General features: G+C 36.5%; 1 protein-coding gene across 4 annotated transcripts in view; it reads left to right on the forward strand.

Annotated features, from left to right (window-relative positions):
• Nucleotides 1-12,427, forward strand: part of LOC142222530 (phosphoribosyl pyrophosphate synthase-associated protein 2) — a 73,769-nt gene extending 61,342 nt beyond the window's left edge. For 3 of the 4 annotated variants that reach the window (XM_075292709.1, XM_075292707.1, XM_075292706.1), the window contains 4 exons: nucleotides 3,034-3,084; nucleotides 3,385-3,493; nucleotides 11,567-11,713; nucleotides 11,784-12,427. In XM_075292709.1, the coding sequence (XP_075148824.1) occupies nucleotides 3,034-3,084; nucleotides 3,385-3,493; nucleotides 11,567-11,713; nucleotides 11,784-11,942 (466 nt within the window). In that variant the 3' untranslated portion in view covers nucleotides 11,943-12,427. The remainder of the gene's footprint in view (nucleotides 1-3,033; nucleotides 3,085-3,384; nucleotides 3,494-11,566; nucleotides 11,714-11,783) is intronic. The other variant, XM_075292708.1, reaches the window with a different exon arrangement.
• Nucleotides 12,428-14,322: the final 1,895 nt, after the last annotated feature.

The following is a 14,322-nucleotide window of genomic DNA, read 5'->3' on the forward strand; positions in this document are numbered from 1 at the left end:
TCAATAGCGATTGTCTTTGTCCCAAAAAACGACACTCTGCCAAATTTGAGGACGATCGGACTTAAACTGCGACCTGTACTTTGCGCACAAAAATACATGAACAGACAGACAGACGGACATCGCTAAATCGACTCACAATTTAATTCTAAGACGATCGGTATACTAAACGATGGGTCTCAGACTTTTCCTTCTTGGCGTTACATACAAATGCACAAACTTATTATACCCTGTACCACAGTAGTGGTGAAGGGTATAAAAAATAGAAAATGTTGTCAACATTTTATTTTTGTTGTTTTGATTTCAGCTTAACCATGCGTTGACTAAACTACAAGTGTAGTTTAAGCAATAGAGGAAAAGTGTATTGTCAAATTTATTTGGACGAAGCCCGGTAGACTGCAAGATGGTTGGATGGACAGCTGTTTCGGAATTACCACATCCTCTACTTGCAGATGAACTATCAACCAATTATCAAAATAAATTTACTAAACCCAAAGTGAATTACACTTGAACCTCCGAAAAAGTTTTTTTTTTTATAGTCGGGTTTGCCTAAACAAATTTACAAGCATTTAACTTTTCCTTTTTTTGATAAAATTTCCTATAAAAAGAAAATTTTGATAAAATTTCTGTAGAATAGAAAATTTTCTATAGAAATAAACTTTAACCAAAATCAATTATTTCACAAAGTCAATATTAAAATAAAATAATAAACCATAAGAAACATTTTTTTCATAATAACCGCTACAATTTGATAAAATACTGCAAAATAAGATTTTGGTTATTTGGTAGTGTTTTGGTAAAATTGTCTTAAAATTTTGGTAGATTATTTTTGTCTCGAGTGACATCTAACGATATTGACGACAAACACTATATCAGGAATGCCGATTGTCATCGAAAGCAGAATAAATCGATGAACGAATATCTATTAGTGGCGACAGACAAAAAACGACATCGAGCGCGACTTCAGGAATAAGGGCGATTTTTTTAATTCAGCAGTAAGGTTCAACAATTATAGCAAATTTTTTTCTCGAAACAGCAGTAGAAGGTTTGCTCGTCTCGTCGGACTTCTTATCTTTTTTCAGCACACGCTCACAAAAAATCGCTTCTGTAACATATACTCCCAAACATATTTTGCTTCAAGCATATACATTTTTGGGTATTGCCCAAACATTTATATGTTTGATCTCTTCCAATATATAATATGTTTGAAAGCATATTGGTCTAAACAATATATGTTTGGGTAGTCTAAGTTCCAAATATTTTGTATTTTTGCATCCAAATTCAATAATGTTGTCTTCCAAAAAACAATATGTTATTATGTGAACATATAATATGTTTGGAAGCATTTTGCACCCAAAAATATTATATGCTTAAAAAAAATTCTACCAAACAATATTGTGCTCAAAATTTTATTTATTTATTTATATATTTACAATCATAATGAATTATGAAAATAAACAGGTAATATAGGTGCTAACAACATAGGTTTTCGACCTGAATGCTCAAAATTTTGTTTCTGCCCAATTGTATATTCCCCCACATCTTTCTCACTTCCACGAGATTTTTTAGTTCTTAGCACCTTTTTCTGTAATACAAACATTGTAGAAGAAATTATTCAATTGTATGATTTGTTTTTTATTTTAATTTTACCTTTTGCCGGACGGGGATTCGAACAGCGGACCACACAGTTTGTAAGGATCAAAGAAGTAGCTGATCAATTGCCCGAGGAAAAATAAAATGTTAATTTTGTAATAACAAGCAACAACCACCAACTTAATTCAATATCGCTCCCTGTTAAATAGCGCTCCAAGCTACTAAACACATATATGTTTATAGCCTATTTCTAAATTAATATATGTTTGCATCCAAGCATATTATATTTACAAACATTTTATGTCCCAAACATAATATGTTCTAACATATTAACATATATGTCCCAAACATGTTATGCTAGTTTATGAACATTATATGCTTGTACTCAAAAATATTGTGTTTAAAAAATTGTATTCCAAACATATAATGTTTATAGCCAAACATATGAAAAACAGTCTTTTTCATCCGTGCAGACAAGAGCCGATGAAACATCAGACTTTTTTACTGTTATATCTCTTGAGTGTAACATCTAATTTAAATAGAATATTTGTATTGATGAATATTTAAGACAATTTTAAACAGGTTTATAAAATATTTCTCCATATTATAATTCTGTAAATTAAATTTTTTTCACCTGGACTTAACGTAACAACACATAAGTTTCCATTGATCAAACATGCCACGCTTATTCATATTTATAAAAAATCTTATTCATATTTGAAAAAAAAAAATCGTCCACGAATTTAATTTGCATTCATCATACATGTTTTGGGTTCGGAGAGTACATTTGTGCATTACCTGTTGTGTGTTCTAGAAGGCCTCTTTTTGCACTAATGAGTGTGATATTTACGGCCAACTTTTTTATTTTATCTCGAGACACCTGCTAGTTTCATCAGCCAGTAATTTGTTTGGTGTAACCACATTTTAGTATTTGTTTGTCATGTATATCCAAAGCACAAACATGCAAAAGTTGTACGAACCTGTGTTTCTAATACAATTTGAATATTCCATAAATCATTATTGCACTGTGGGTTTATTGTCATCTCAACTGTGATTACAACAATCTAAGCAAAGATTGAATGTACGATTTAAATGTCGCCTTATACTATATTTTGTTAATGCTAATGCTTTTGTTTTGTTAAACTAATACACTTTATTTTTGGTTATTTCGTTTTAAAAATATGTTGGCATCTTTGTTAACCCTTTTTCGATTACTCCGTATATATTTTTGGTATGCTAGAGACAAAAAAATAATATTTTCTAATTAATTTATTTCTAAGCATTTTTTGAAAAAATTATTAACAAATTTCCAAATTTCGAAAAAGTGTAACCGAAGATTTGCAAACAACATTTATTTTCTATTTCATTTATCGTGATGATGATTATTTTGTTACAAAATTTTGTGAAAATCACCCATTTACTACTCCACTACTACTCCTCCAGTTCGTATGACATAGCTGATACAGTTGAAATGTGCTTACCAGCGACTCCTAGGTTGGTATTAACTAAAAATTCAAAATTGTGTTTTATATTCTCATATTGGAAAAAACAAATCTACCTGTGATATTTTCTTTTATTCATCTTCATTTCTTTTCCTTCTCATCATATGATTTCCACATAAACTCTTAATATACATACTATCTGCATATTTAAATTAAATAATAATAATAAAAATATTCAACTTCTAGTATAATCAAAAAAAAAAAAAACATAATAATAATAATAATAATAATCATTGTATTTATTGTAATTAATTGCCAATTAATTGATATTATATTTTTGTAATAAATGCAGTCGCACTCGCACAATTTCGGTGTCAGTTGGGGTACCGGAACATCCACAAAAAGTCAAACCACCTTTGAATCTTGTTGGAGATGTAAATGGACGAATTGCTATAATGGTGGTAAGTATCAATTTTTGTTTTGTTTGTACCAAAAAAAAAAAAAAACAAGTAAGTTCGGCCAGGCCGAAGCTTATGTACCCTCCACCATGGATTGCGTAGAAACTTCTACTGAAGACTGTCATCCACAATCGAATTACTTGGGTAAATACGTATATAATTAAGTTTGATAAAATTTTCTATAGAAATAAAATTTTGACAACATTTTCTATAGAAGTAAAATTTGGACAAAATTTTCTATAGAAATACGATTTTAACAAAAATTTTCTATAGAAATAACATTTTGACAAAATTTTTATATAGAAATACAATTTTGACAAAATTTTCAAAAGATTTCAAATTTTGACAACATTCTCTATAGAATTAAAATTTTGACAACATTTTCTACAGAAATAAAATTTTGCCAAAATTTCCTATAGAAATAAAATTTGACAAAATTTTCTATAGGAATAAAATTTTGACAAAATTTTCTATAGAAATAAAATTTTGCTTGATTATTTTTGTCTCGAATGGCAACCATGATTATGAACCGATATGGACCAATTTTTGTGTGATTGGGGATCGGCTATATATAACTATAGACCGATATGGACCAATTTTGGCATGGTTATTAGCGGCCATATACTAACATTACGTTGCAAATTTGAACCGTATCGGATGAATTTTGCTCCTCCAAGAGGCTCCGGAGTTCAAATCTGGGGATCCGTTTATATGGGGGCTATATACTGATATGGACAAATTTTTGAATGGTTGTTGGAGACTATATACTAATACCATGTACCAAATTTCAGCCGGATCGGATGAAATTTGCTTCTCTTAGAGGATCCGCAAACCAAATCTGGGAATCGGTTTATATGGGGGCTATATATAATTATGGACCAATATGGACCAATTTTTACATGGTTGTTAGAGACCATATACTTATACCATGTACCAAATTTCAGCCGTATCGGATGAAATTTGCTTCTCTTTGAGGCTTCGCAAGCCAAATTTGGGGATCGGTTTATATGGGAGCCATTGGCGGAGCTAGAAATTTTCTCTGGGGGGGGGGCTATGCCCCCCCAGACACCCTTCAAAATTTTGTCGAAATTTCCGAAGCGATAAATTACGCCTATTGATAAAACTATACATCCTCAATTTTATTGCGGTGTTAAAGGCAATATGCAGCAGAATCAATCAAAAACAAAAAAAAACTCAATCACAAAAATTAGTTGTATCAATTAATTTTTTAATTGGCTTTGATGATTGATATTATCATTTTTTTATTGAATACATTTCAATTAAAAACAAGTAAGTAAAGTCTAAAGTCGGGCGGAACCGACTATATTATACCCTTCAACACTATGTAGACAAACATTTGTGTTACCATCTCAACTACTTAAAATTTGCTGGGAGCTATATAAAGGTTTGCATTTCCAGATACAAATACTTTTAATGGAAACAATTTTTTGTACTTCTACAAAAACTCTAGAATTAAAATTTAAATCGGCTAACGCCCTGGGATGATACACAATGTTAGTAAAAAATATGGGAAATATGAAGCGAGAGAAATTTTAATGCAATTGTACAAAAGAGATTTATGATTTTTCAGGCGATACATATGTATTCGAGATATAGGACAATTAGAGTAATATTTACAATTTTTGCTACTCAGCAGTGGCGATTTTACAAGGATATTGGTTAGATCTCGCCAAGATATGTGTAGGGCGACTTGGAGCCTTATTTAAAACTCATCCGTTCTGTGGAAATTTTGGCATTGCAGTGTGTAGGATATGGCTAAGATATGGGGAAATCATCACAGAATTTTGTGTAAACTGTGAGAATTTTGGCCATATTTGTATTCTCTGTGGAAACTATCCAGTCAATTGGAGGAAAATCCCATTGAAAATGGGTCTAAAATATGAAACAGTCGACCATATTTCCCCAACTCTGGTGTACGTATATATGGGAGCTATATACAACCTGAACCAATTTTGACTTAATTTGGCATGCATAGTTAGAATAATAATTCTGCTATCTATGCGAAATTTCACGTAAATGGGAGTATAACTTTGGGCCCCCTGGTCATATGAGTGCAAATCGGACGGGAGATATATATGGGAGCCATATCTAAATCTGAATCGATTTCAACCAAATTTGGCACAATTACCTATACTACTAAACGTACTCCTTGTGCGAAATTTGAAGCAAATCACGGCAAAACCCTGGATTTTGAGGCCATATAAGTTCAAATCGGACGAAAGATATATATGGGAGCTATATCTAAATGTGAACCGATTTCAATCAAGTGTACCAAGCATTGGTAGAATGCCAATTCTACCCTCTGTGCAAAATTTCATGAAGATCGGTAGTAAACTTTGGGCTCTGTGGTCATATGAGTCTAAATCGGACGAAAGATATATATGGTAGCTATATCTAAATCTGAACCGATTTGGCTGATATTTTGCAAGATTTGCGAGATTCATTAAATATTTGGATGTACAGTATTTCAAGAAAATCGGTTGATAAACACGCTAACTATGACCACATCGTAGATAATTATATATGGCAGCTATATCTAAATCTGAACCGATTTTTTCCAAAACCAATAGCAATTGTCTCTGTCTCAAGAAACGGCCCTATGCCAAATTTGAGGACGATCGGACTTAAATTGCGAGCTGTACTTTGTGCACAAAATTACATATACAGACAGACGGACGGACAGACAGACAGACAGACGGACATCGCTAAATCGACTCAGATTTTAATTCTTACCCGATCGGTATACTAAAAGATGGGTTTATGACCACTATTTCTTGGCGTTATATACAAATGCACAAACTTATTATACCCTGTACCACAGTAGTGGTGAAGGGTATAATTAATTAGATCAATTAATTTCATGGTTGAAGACAAAAAATATTTTATTGTGTGTGGGAGCCGGTTCCACGACACCGCTATAAATAATCAAATAGCAACTTACCATTATTTAATATAACAAAAAATAAAAGCATTGCTTTAAGTATGTGTTTGAAAAATATTTTATTTAAAATGTGTGTTTTAAAACAGGACTAGAAATCATAAAGCAAAACATAAACTTAACATATTCATCGTGTATAAAAAATACTAAGAATAAAAAATTAAATAAAAGGCAAAAAATAAATTGAATATTATAAAACGTCTATCTTCGATTAGTTTTCTGTGAGAACAGAATACAACGAAGCAACTGTTGAGAGCAGCGGTGCCAACTCTGTGGATTTTTCGTGATTTTGACGATTTTAGATGGTAAATTGGGCATGTGACGATTCATGATTTTAATCAACGTAGTTATAAATTGACTATTTTTGAAAATGTGCGTCTCAAGTTTCCTTTTAGTGTTTTTAGTTGTAATGTAAATATCAATACTAAAAAATATGCTTAACATACTCTCTCTGCCACAATCTTAATTGGATTAAACACATCGCAAAGCTTGAATTAAAATATAAAACAACTGTAGCTTTGATTATTCTGGGGGGGGGGGGCAAGAACTATTCTGGGGGGGGGGCATAGCCCCCCCCAGCACCCCCCTAGCTACGCCAATGATGGGAGCTATATATAATTATGGACCGATGTGGACCAATTTTTGCTTGGATGTTAAGGACCATATACTAACACTATGTGCCAAATTTCAGCCGGATCGGATGAAATTTGCTTCTCTTTGACCCTCAACAAGCCAAATCGGGGGATCGCTTTATATGGGGCTATATATAATTATTGACCGATATGGGCCAATTTTTGCATGAGTGTTAGAGACCATATACCAACACCATGTACCAAATTTCAGCCGGATCGGTTGAAATATGCTTCTCTTATAGGCTCTGCAAGCCAAATTTGGGGGTCCGTTTATATGGGGGCTATATGTAAAAGTGGACCGATATGGCCTATTTGCAATACCATCCGACCTACATCAATAACAACTACTCGTGCCAAGTTTCAAGTCGATAGCTTGTTTCGTTCCGAAGTTAGCGTGATTTCACCAGACGGACGGACGGACATGCTCAGATCGACTCAGAATTTCACCACGACCCAGAATATATATATACTATATGGGGTCTTACAGTAATATTTCGATGTGTTACAAACGGAATGACAAAGTTAATATACCCCCCATCCTATGGTGGAGGGTATAAAAACGTTTAACTGTTAGTTGTGGTTGCGATTTTCCCCTTAGATTAGGTTAAGTATAGTGGCAATCCGTTATTTTATGCTCATTTAGACTTCAGTCCATTGTGATACCACAAGTGGTGAACTTCTCTCTTATCAATGAGTGCTGCCGGATTCTATATTTAGTTTAATGTTAAGAGGGATCTCATTTTATAACATAGTCCGAGTGGCCTTTCACACTGCAGTGAAATCGCCTAGAGAATCTATGAAACTTTCAGAAATGTCACCAGCTTTTCTGAGAGGATAGATAAACCACCACTAAAAATTTTTTTGGTGTTCTGGCGAAACTGGGATTGAACCCATGATACTTTGTATGCAAGCTGGGAATGGTTAGGTTAGGTTATGGGGAATGAGACCAGCCCGTAGCAAAAAAGTGTTGGCTCCCACTTTTACCATGTTGATCCCTTGTGTTTCCTCATAGTTGTTCTTCTTCGTCCTCATCAGCCATCCTAGGTCTTCCATCCCGAGACCTTGATGAAGGCAACTATATCCTTCATGTTGCAGTTCCGTACATCCGTTATATCCTGAAAGAAAAAGGAGACCAGTATCTTGTTTCTTCTAAGGGATAAAGGATTCTAAGGCACAGAAAATGGTAGGAGTCTTCTGTTGCCTCTGGGTCCAGACACCATCTACAAATATCGGCAGTCATTAAGCCAATCCTTACCATGTGTTTTCCCAAGGATGTTGTGTCCTGTTAAGAAGCCTATTAATACTCTCAGATCATCTCTGCCAGTCGCCATAAGAAAATCAGAGTTCTTGCGGCTCTTGTCGTCCCATATCAGTTTGGTTTGCTCTTAGGTCGCAGAGGAAGCCAAAGGTTCCTTCCATAAATCATCATATCTGACATTGATATAAAGATAGCGGGGGGGAAGACATCTGTAACGATGTTGTTCGTCCCGCGTGCGCCTTCTTTAGCCAACAACTCCACCTCCTCATTTCCCATTATTCCATAATGTCCAGGTACCCAGGACAGAGTGATATATTATGCTGTTCTGTGAGAGCTCTCTACGAAAGCGGCTGACTGCATTCGACGGTATGTTCGGATTTCCTAAGGCCTTTATTGCCGCCTGACTGTCAATGAAGAAGCTGATATCGTTCCTGAATATCGGCCTCATCAACAGTAGTTCCGCAGCCTTTGCAATGGCGAATACCTCCGCCTGAAAGATGCTGCATCCGTCATCCATCTTGTATGAATCCCTGATACCCAACTCTTAGCAGTAAATACCACTGCCAGTGTCCTCGTCCATTTTCGAGTCATCCGCATATATATTCATTCAGGTCTCCAAAAGGTATGCGTCCCTCTCTCCACTCCTCTATACTTGGTATAATCGATCTCAGCTGTCCCTCATATACATGATGAGTCGCCATAAAGTCCGTACTAATATCTCGTCCAACTGAAGCAACGAGTTACGTGTATCTGCTTACCGCGTTTTCGAGCGACTCCAGGCTCTTTAGCATCATGAGTATAATCTCCGCTGTTCTTCTGATACGCAGATCCAGCGGGGTGACTCCCATCAGCACCTCTAGTGCTGCTGTGGCTGTTGCCCTCATTGCGCCAGTCATGTAAATAACGGACGTCCTGTTTATTCTGTTGAACTTCTGTATATGATTCTGATGGTTCGTAATCGTCCACCAGACGTGACATCCATAGGTAACCACAGGTCTCACAACTGCCGTGAACAGAATACTAAACATTCACACGGTGGCTTCGTGGATGGATAGGAATACCATCCAATGATAATGTGGAAGTTCTCCATGTTATACCACAATGGCCTATGTCTGAAAATTTGCCAACCACACATAATGTGCCACAACTTTCGGACTAAGTTCGGACTAGTTCCGACGCGAACAAGATGGTCCTGGGGGAATGGGAACCCAGAACAGATAGCAGAGAGATATAACTGCTACACCAATAGATCGAAGATGGCTGAGAGGACTGGATTGGAAGACACGGACACCGATATCCTATTCCGATTATGGGACCATAACACAATCGTGCAGTCTGAAGCATTATCAAGGCTAGACTATTCAGTCCATTGTGATACCACATTGGTGAACTTCTCTCTTATCACTGAGTGCTGCCCGATTCCATGTTAAGCTCAATGAGAAGGGACCTTAATTTTATAGCCGAGTCCGATCGGCGTTCCACATTGCAGTGAAACCACTTAGCTTTGAATCCCTCAGAAATGTCACCAGCGTTATTGACGTAGAACAATCCACCGCTGAAAAATGTTTGGTGTTCGGTCGAAGCAGTAATCGAACCTACGACCTTGTGTATGTAGGGCGGGCATGCTAACCATTGCACCACGGTGGCTCCCAAGCATGATCAAAGAATACTCGGAATACGGCAGGATCCGCATCATATGGGTGCCGGGACATGGCGGAATAAGAGAAAACGTAAAGGCAAATGAACTGTCGCTAAAAGCTCGCACACATAAGGAAGTGAACTTAGAGAAAACAAAGCCATTGCAACGGTCGGAAGGCGAAAATACTATGGGGTGACCCAGACAAGAAAAAACTGGATAATTATTCAAGGAGATTAGCACAACAGTCAGGAGGACTGTGGGAATAAGAACTCATCTGCGCCGAATAGGAGCATCATAGGATGGTGTATGTAGGGGACATTTTTTGGGGATGATGAGACCTTGGAGCACTACTTTTGCCGTTACCCCATGCCTTTACTAGGCAAAGAGTTAACCATATCGGTGAAGAGGTGATTCGGGATCTGGTCCAGCTGGGAAACAGAGACTGGGAATTTCTTAGAGGCAGAGAGAGACAGAGCTCTGGGATAAACAAGGATACGATTGAAAGAAAAAGTTAGATCGCCGAATACTGGCTTGTCAGCCGACATGAGACAGGGCAAACTGAATCCTCTTTCCAACCTTACCTACCCTAAGTAGCCACCCAAGTAGCCAAAGTGCTGCCGGCAAGTGACTTATAACATTGTTGTCATTTAGGAGCTTATCTTGAACCTGTCGAATGCAACTTCTCGAATCTTGGGATATTTTGTTGTTGAGGATTTGGATTTGATTGCAAATATCCTCCAATTTCCCGACTTGGAATAACTAGGAATGATCCTATAGCCACGGATTATTAGCACAGGATTAACTCAATGATGGGAGCCACCGTGGTGCAATGGTTAGCATGCCCGCCTTGCATATACAAGGTCGTGGGTTCGATTCCTGCTTCGACCGAACACCAAACAGTTTTTCAGCGGTGGATTATCCCACCTCAGCAATGCTGGTGACATTTCTGAGTGTTTCAAAGCTTCTCTAAGTGATTTCACTGCAATGTGGAACGCCGTTCGGACTCGGCTATAAAAAGGAGGTCCCTTGTCATTGAGCTTAACATGGAATCGGGCAGCAACCAGTGGTAAGAGAGAAGTTCACCACTGTGGTATCACAATGGACTGAATAGTCTAGTGAGCTTGATACATCGGGCTGCCACCTAACCTAACCTAACTCAATGAGTCTTAATTCGGCCAGCTTCAGTGGTTTGTGTTCGTCGTAAGTGGTGTGGTGTGCAACGTAGGTCGACATATTACTTCTTCGTCTACTAACCCAGCATTAACCAGGCTCCCAATTCTGATAGCGTCCATTGTTTGATGGTGGATGGCGCACACTATTTGGTTCAAGCGCTCCTACAGTTCATTTTTCGCACCTTCCGACCACATAGCATCACTTTTTGGGGGATACCAAACCTATGCCTCCCGTTACAATTCCTTTATTACTATCCGAGTTGATAGTCGGATCTTCACTAAACTTAATTCCCATTTTAAATTAAAACCTTTAGAATTAAAAAAAAAACTGATTATTGTTAATGAGCCTTTTTGCGTCTAGGAGACAACAATTGTTTAAATTGAAAGAAGAATATAAATGACTTGGTTTATTTCAGGACGATTTGATCGATGATGTCCAATCATTTGTGGCTGCTGCAGATGTGCTAAAGGAAAATGGTGCCTGTAAAATCTACGTTTTGGCTACGCATGGTTTGTTAAGCTCGGATGCCCCGCGATTAATTGAGGAATCCGCAATTGATGAGGTGAAATAAAGAAAAATTAAAACCTCTATTTATAATATTTACTAAATTTCTCTTTCCTTTTTAATTTCAGGTCGTTGTCACCAATACCATTCCACATGAAGTTCAGAAATTGCAATGTCATAAAATTAAAACAATTGACATTTCAATTTTAATTGGCGAAGCTATACGTCGCATACACAACAAAGAATCCATGTCCTATCTCTTCCGTAATGTAACATTGGAAGATTAAAACAAAATAATTAAAATGTTTTTTTACACAGATTTTTTCTTTTCTGTTGTTTCTGTTTCAAATTTTGTCCAATAAAATAATGGACAAGAACATATTGATGCCAAGTACGAAAACAAGAAAAAAAAACACATATTTTGGCATTAAATTATTGCACACAACAAATCATTTAAATCACTTTCTAATATTTGCATAATTATTGTAAAATCAAGAATGAAAACCCAAAAAAAAATGCATTAGTGAATTAATTTATAATGTATGGCATTATGCATCGACCAAACATTTCTATTCTAAAAGGATATTTTTCCTGTTTTGTTTCAGTTGTTAAGTTGTTTCTTTTTTCATTTATTTTTGAAAAATATTTTCTTAGATTTGTATTTTTTCCAAATTATTATTCTTCTTTTGTAATTTATCTTTTTAATATTTATGATACTATGTTTTGATTTTGTACCATAAATTCTAATAAAATAATAACAATAATTTACAAAGTCGAAGGTATATTATTTCTTAACCAAAGTTTATGGGATTCATTTTTGCTCTCAATAAATCCAAATTCATAACAAAGCAAACGTTCAGAGAATATACCGTTCGCTGCTCTCGTCCCCCTCCCATGTTTATGTCGGCCAGAGGGTGTTTTGGGACATCATTAACGCAACAACCGGTCGCGTTATACCTGTTGGTCGAATTGTTCAGAGTAGGGCCCCAGTTCCCAACAGAAGAGGCAGGACTCCCGTCGTGCTAGCCCTACTGATCCCAGACCCAGTGAGCTGAATGTAGAGATTAGTAAGGTAGGACGGCGTGACGGTGAATGTACCGAATAGATCCGCAAGGGTTTTTAATCGACAGTTTGTTGAGCATCCCGAGAGTGATAGAGCGTAAAAGGGCAACCAATCGTCGCATTCGTGGTCTCCCAGCCAGCAACGCTCCACAATTTACCAATGCCATAAACAGCGCAAACCATTCCAAGGCGCTAGGCCCCGACGGAATTTATACGATAATGCTGAAGCATCGGGGAATACTGGGAAACTCCTCAATTTGATCTTGGAATCACTCATTACTCCTGAGGTCTGGAAGATGTCCAGATGTCTCGCGCAAAGGAAGAATCGTACAGACCCATATCCCTTCTCATGTCAGTAGCCAAGACACTAGAGGTACTACACCTCCATGCCCAGCTGCTAACCATCAATATGGATTTCAAATGGATCATAGCACAACAACATCCTTTCACGTCATTACAGTATATAATAGACGGTTCTTGTAGTGCTTGGTCCACACTGTTCGAGAACATCGAAAACTCGTCCCTACCCGCAAGAAACAAACGTTCAGGTTCTTAATTATCTGTGTGGACACCAGTCATTCGCAGAATTTTGAGACAAAAAGTCAATTCTTCACAGGCCATTGAATGTGTGTGACAATTCCGACAATAAACTACCACAAAAATCTCGGGGTCATATTCGATAACCTCCTTAACCATGGAAACTCATCCTTATTTTTTTGAACACTAACGTCATCATCCTTCATTATTACTACGGCTTATTTCAAGATGCTATAATTTGCATCGTGAGCAAAAATTGAGTTTATTTTCTTACTCTATTTGTTATTAATTAGTATAAAACAAAAATTCATAAAATAGTTGAATTAGTATAACTTAAATATATCATTTCCCAATCGTCTAAAATGCATTTTATGCTATGTTCGTTCCCACCGACTCGTTTTCCTCTTTCGTTTTTCCAAAACATTTCACCGTTCACACCGGGTTGAGATGTTTTAGTTTGACAGTTACCATGGAAACTAGAAATTCACATTTATTCGAAATTCACATATATGCAACGTTTGTCCAAATAATTACCGCGAGCGCAAAGAGGAAAAAATTTTATGTTATTTTCACATGTCCATGTTCTTAAAAGCCTTTGTTTATTCCTTTTTTTCTATGAAACTTATCTTAATATTTTGACATATATTTTGAATAGGGTATGTTATTCGGGGTATATTCCAAATTAGGTGGGTTCACATTCTAAAGGCTGATTTGTTAAGAGCTTGATAACTTTTTTTTAAAAAAAAAACGCATACAATTTGCAAAATCTCATCGGTTCTTTATTTGAAACGTTAGATTGGTCCATGACATTTACTTTTTGAAGATAATTTCATTTAAATGTTGACCGCGGCTGCGTCTTAGGTGGTCCATTCGGAAAGTCCAATTTTGGGCAACTTTTTCGAGCATTTCGGCCGGAATAGCCCGAATTTCTTCGGAAATGTTGTCTTCCAAAGCTGGAATAGTTGCTGGCTTATTTCTGTAGACTTTAGACTTGACGTAGCCCCACAAAAAATAGTCTAAAGGCGTCAAATCGCATGATCTTGGTGGCCAACTTACCGGTCCATTTCT

This window comes from Haematobia irritans, chromosome 1 (genome assembly GCF_050003625.1).
Source record: "Haematobia irritans isolate KBUSLIRL chromosome 1, ASM5000362v1, whole genome shotgun sequence".
NCBI classification, from domain to species: Eukaryota; Metazoa; Arthropoda; class Insecta; order Diptera; family Muscidae; genus Haematobia; species Haematobia irritans.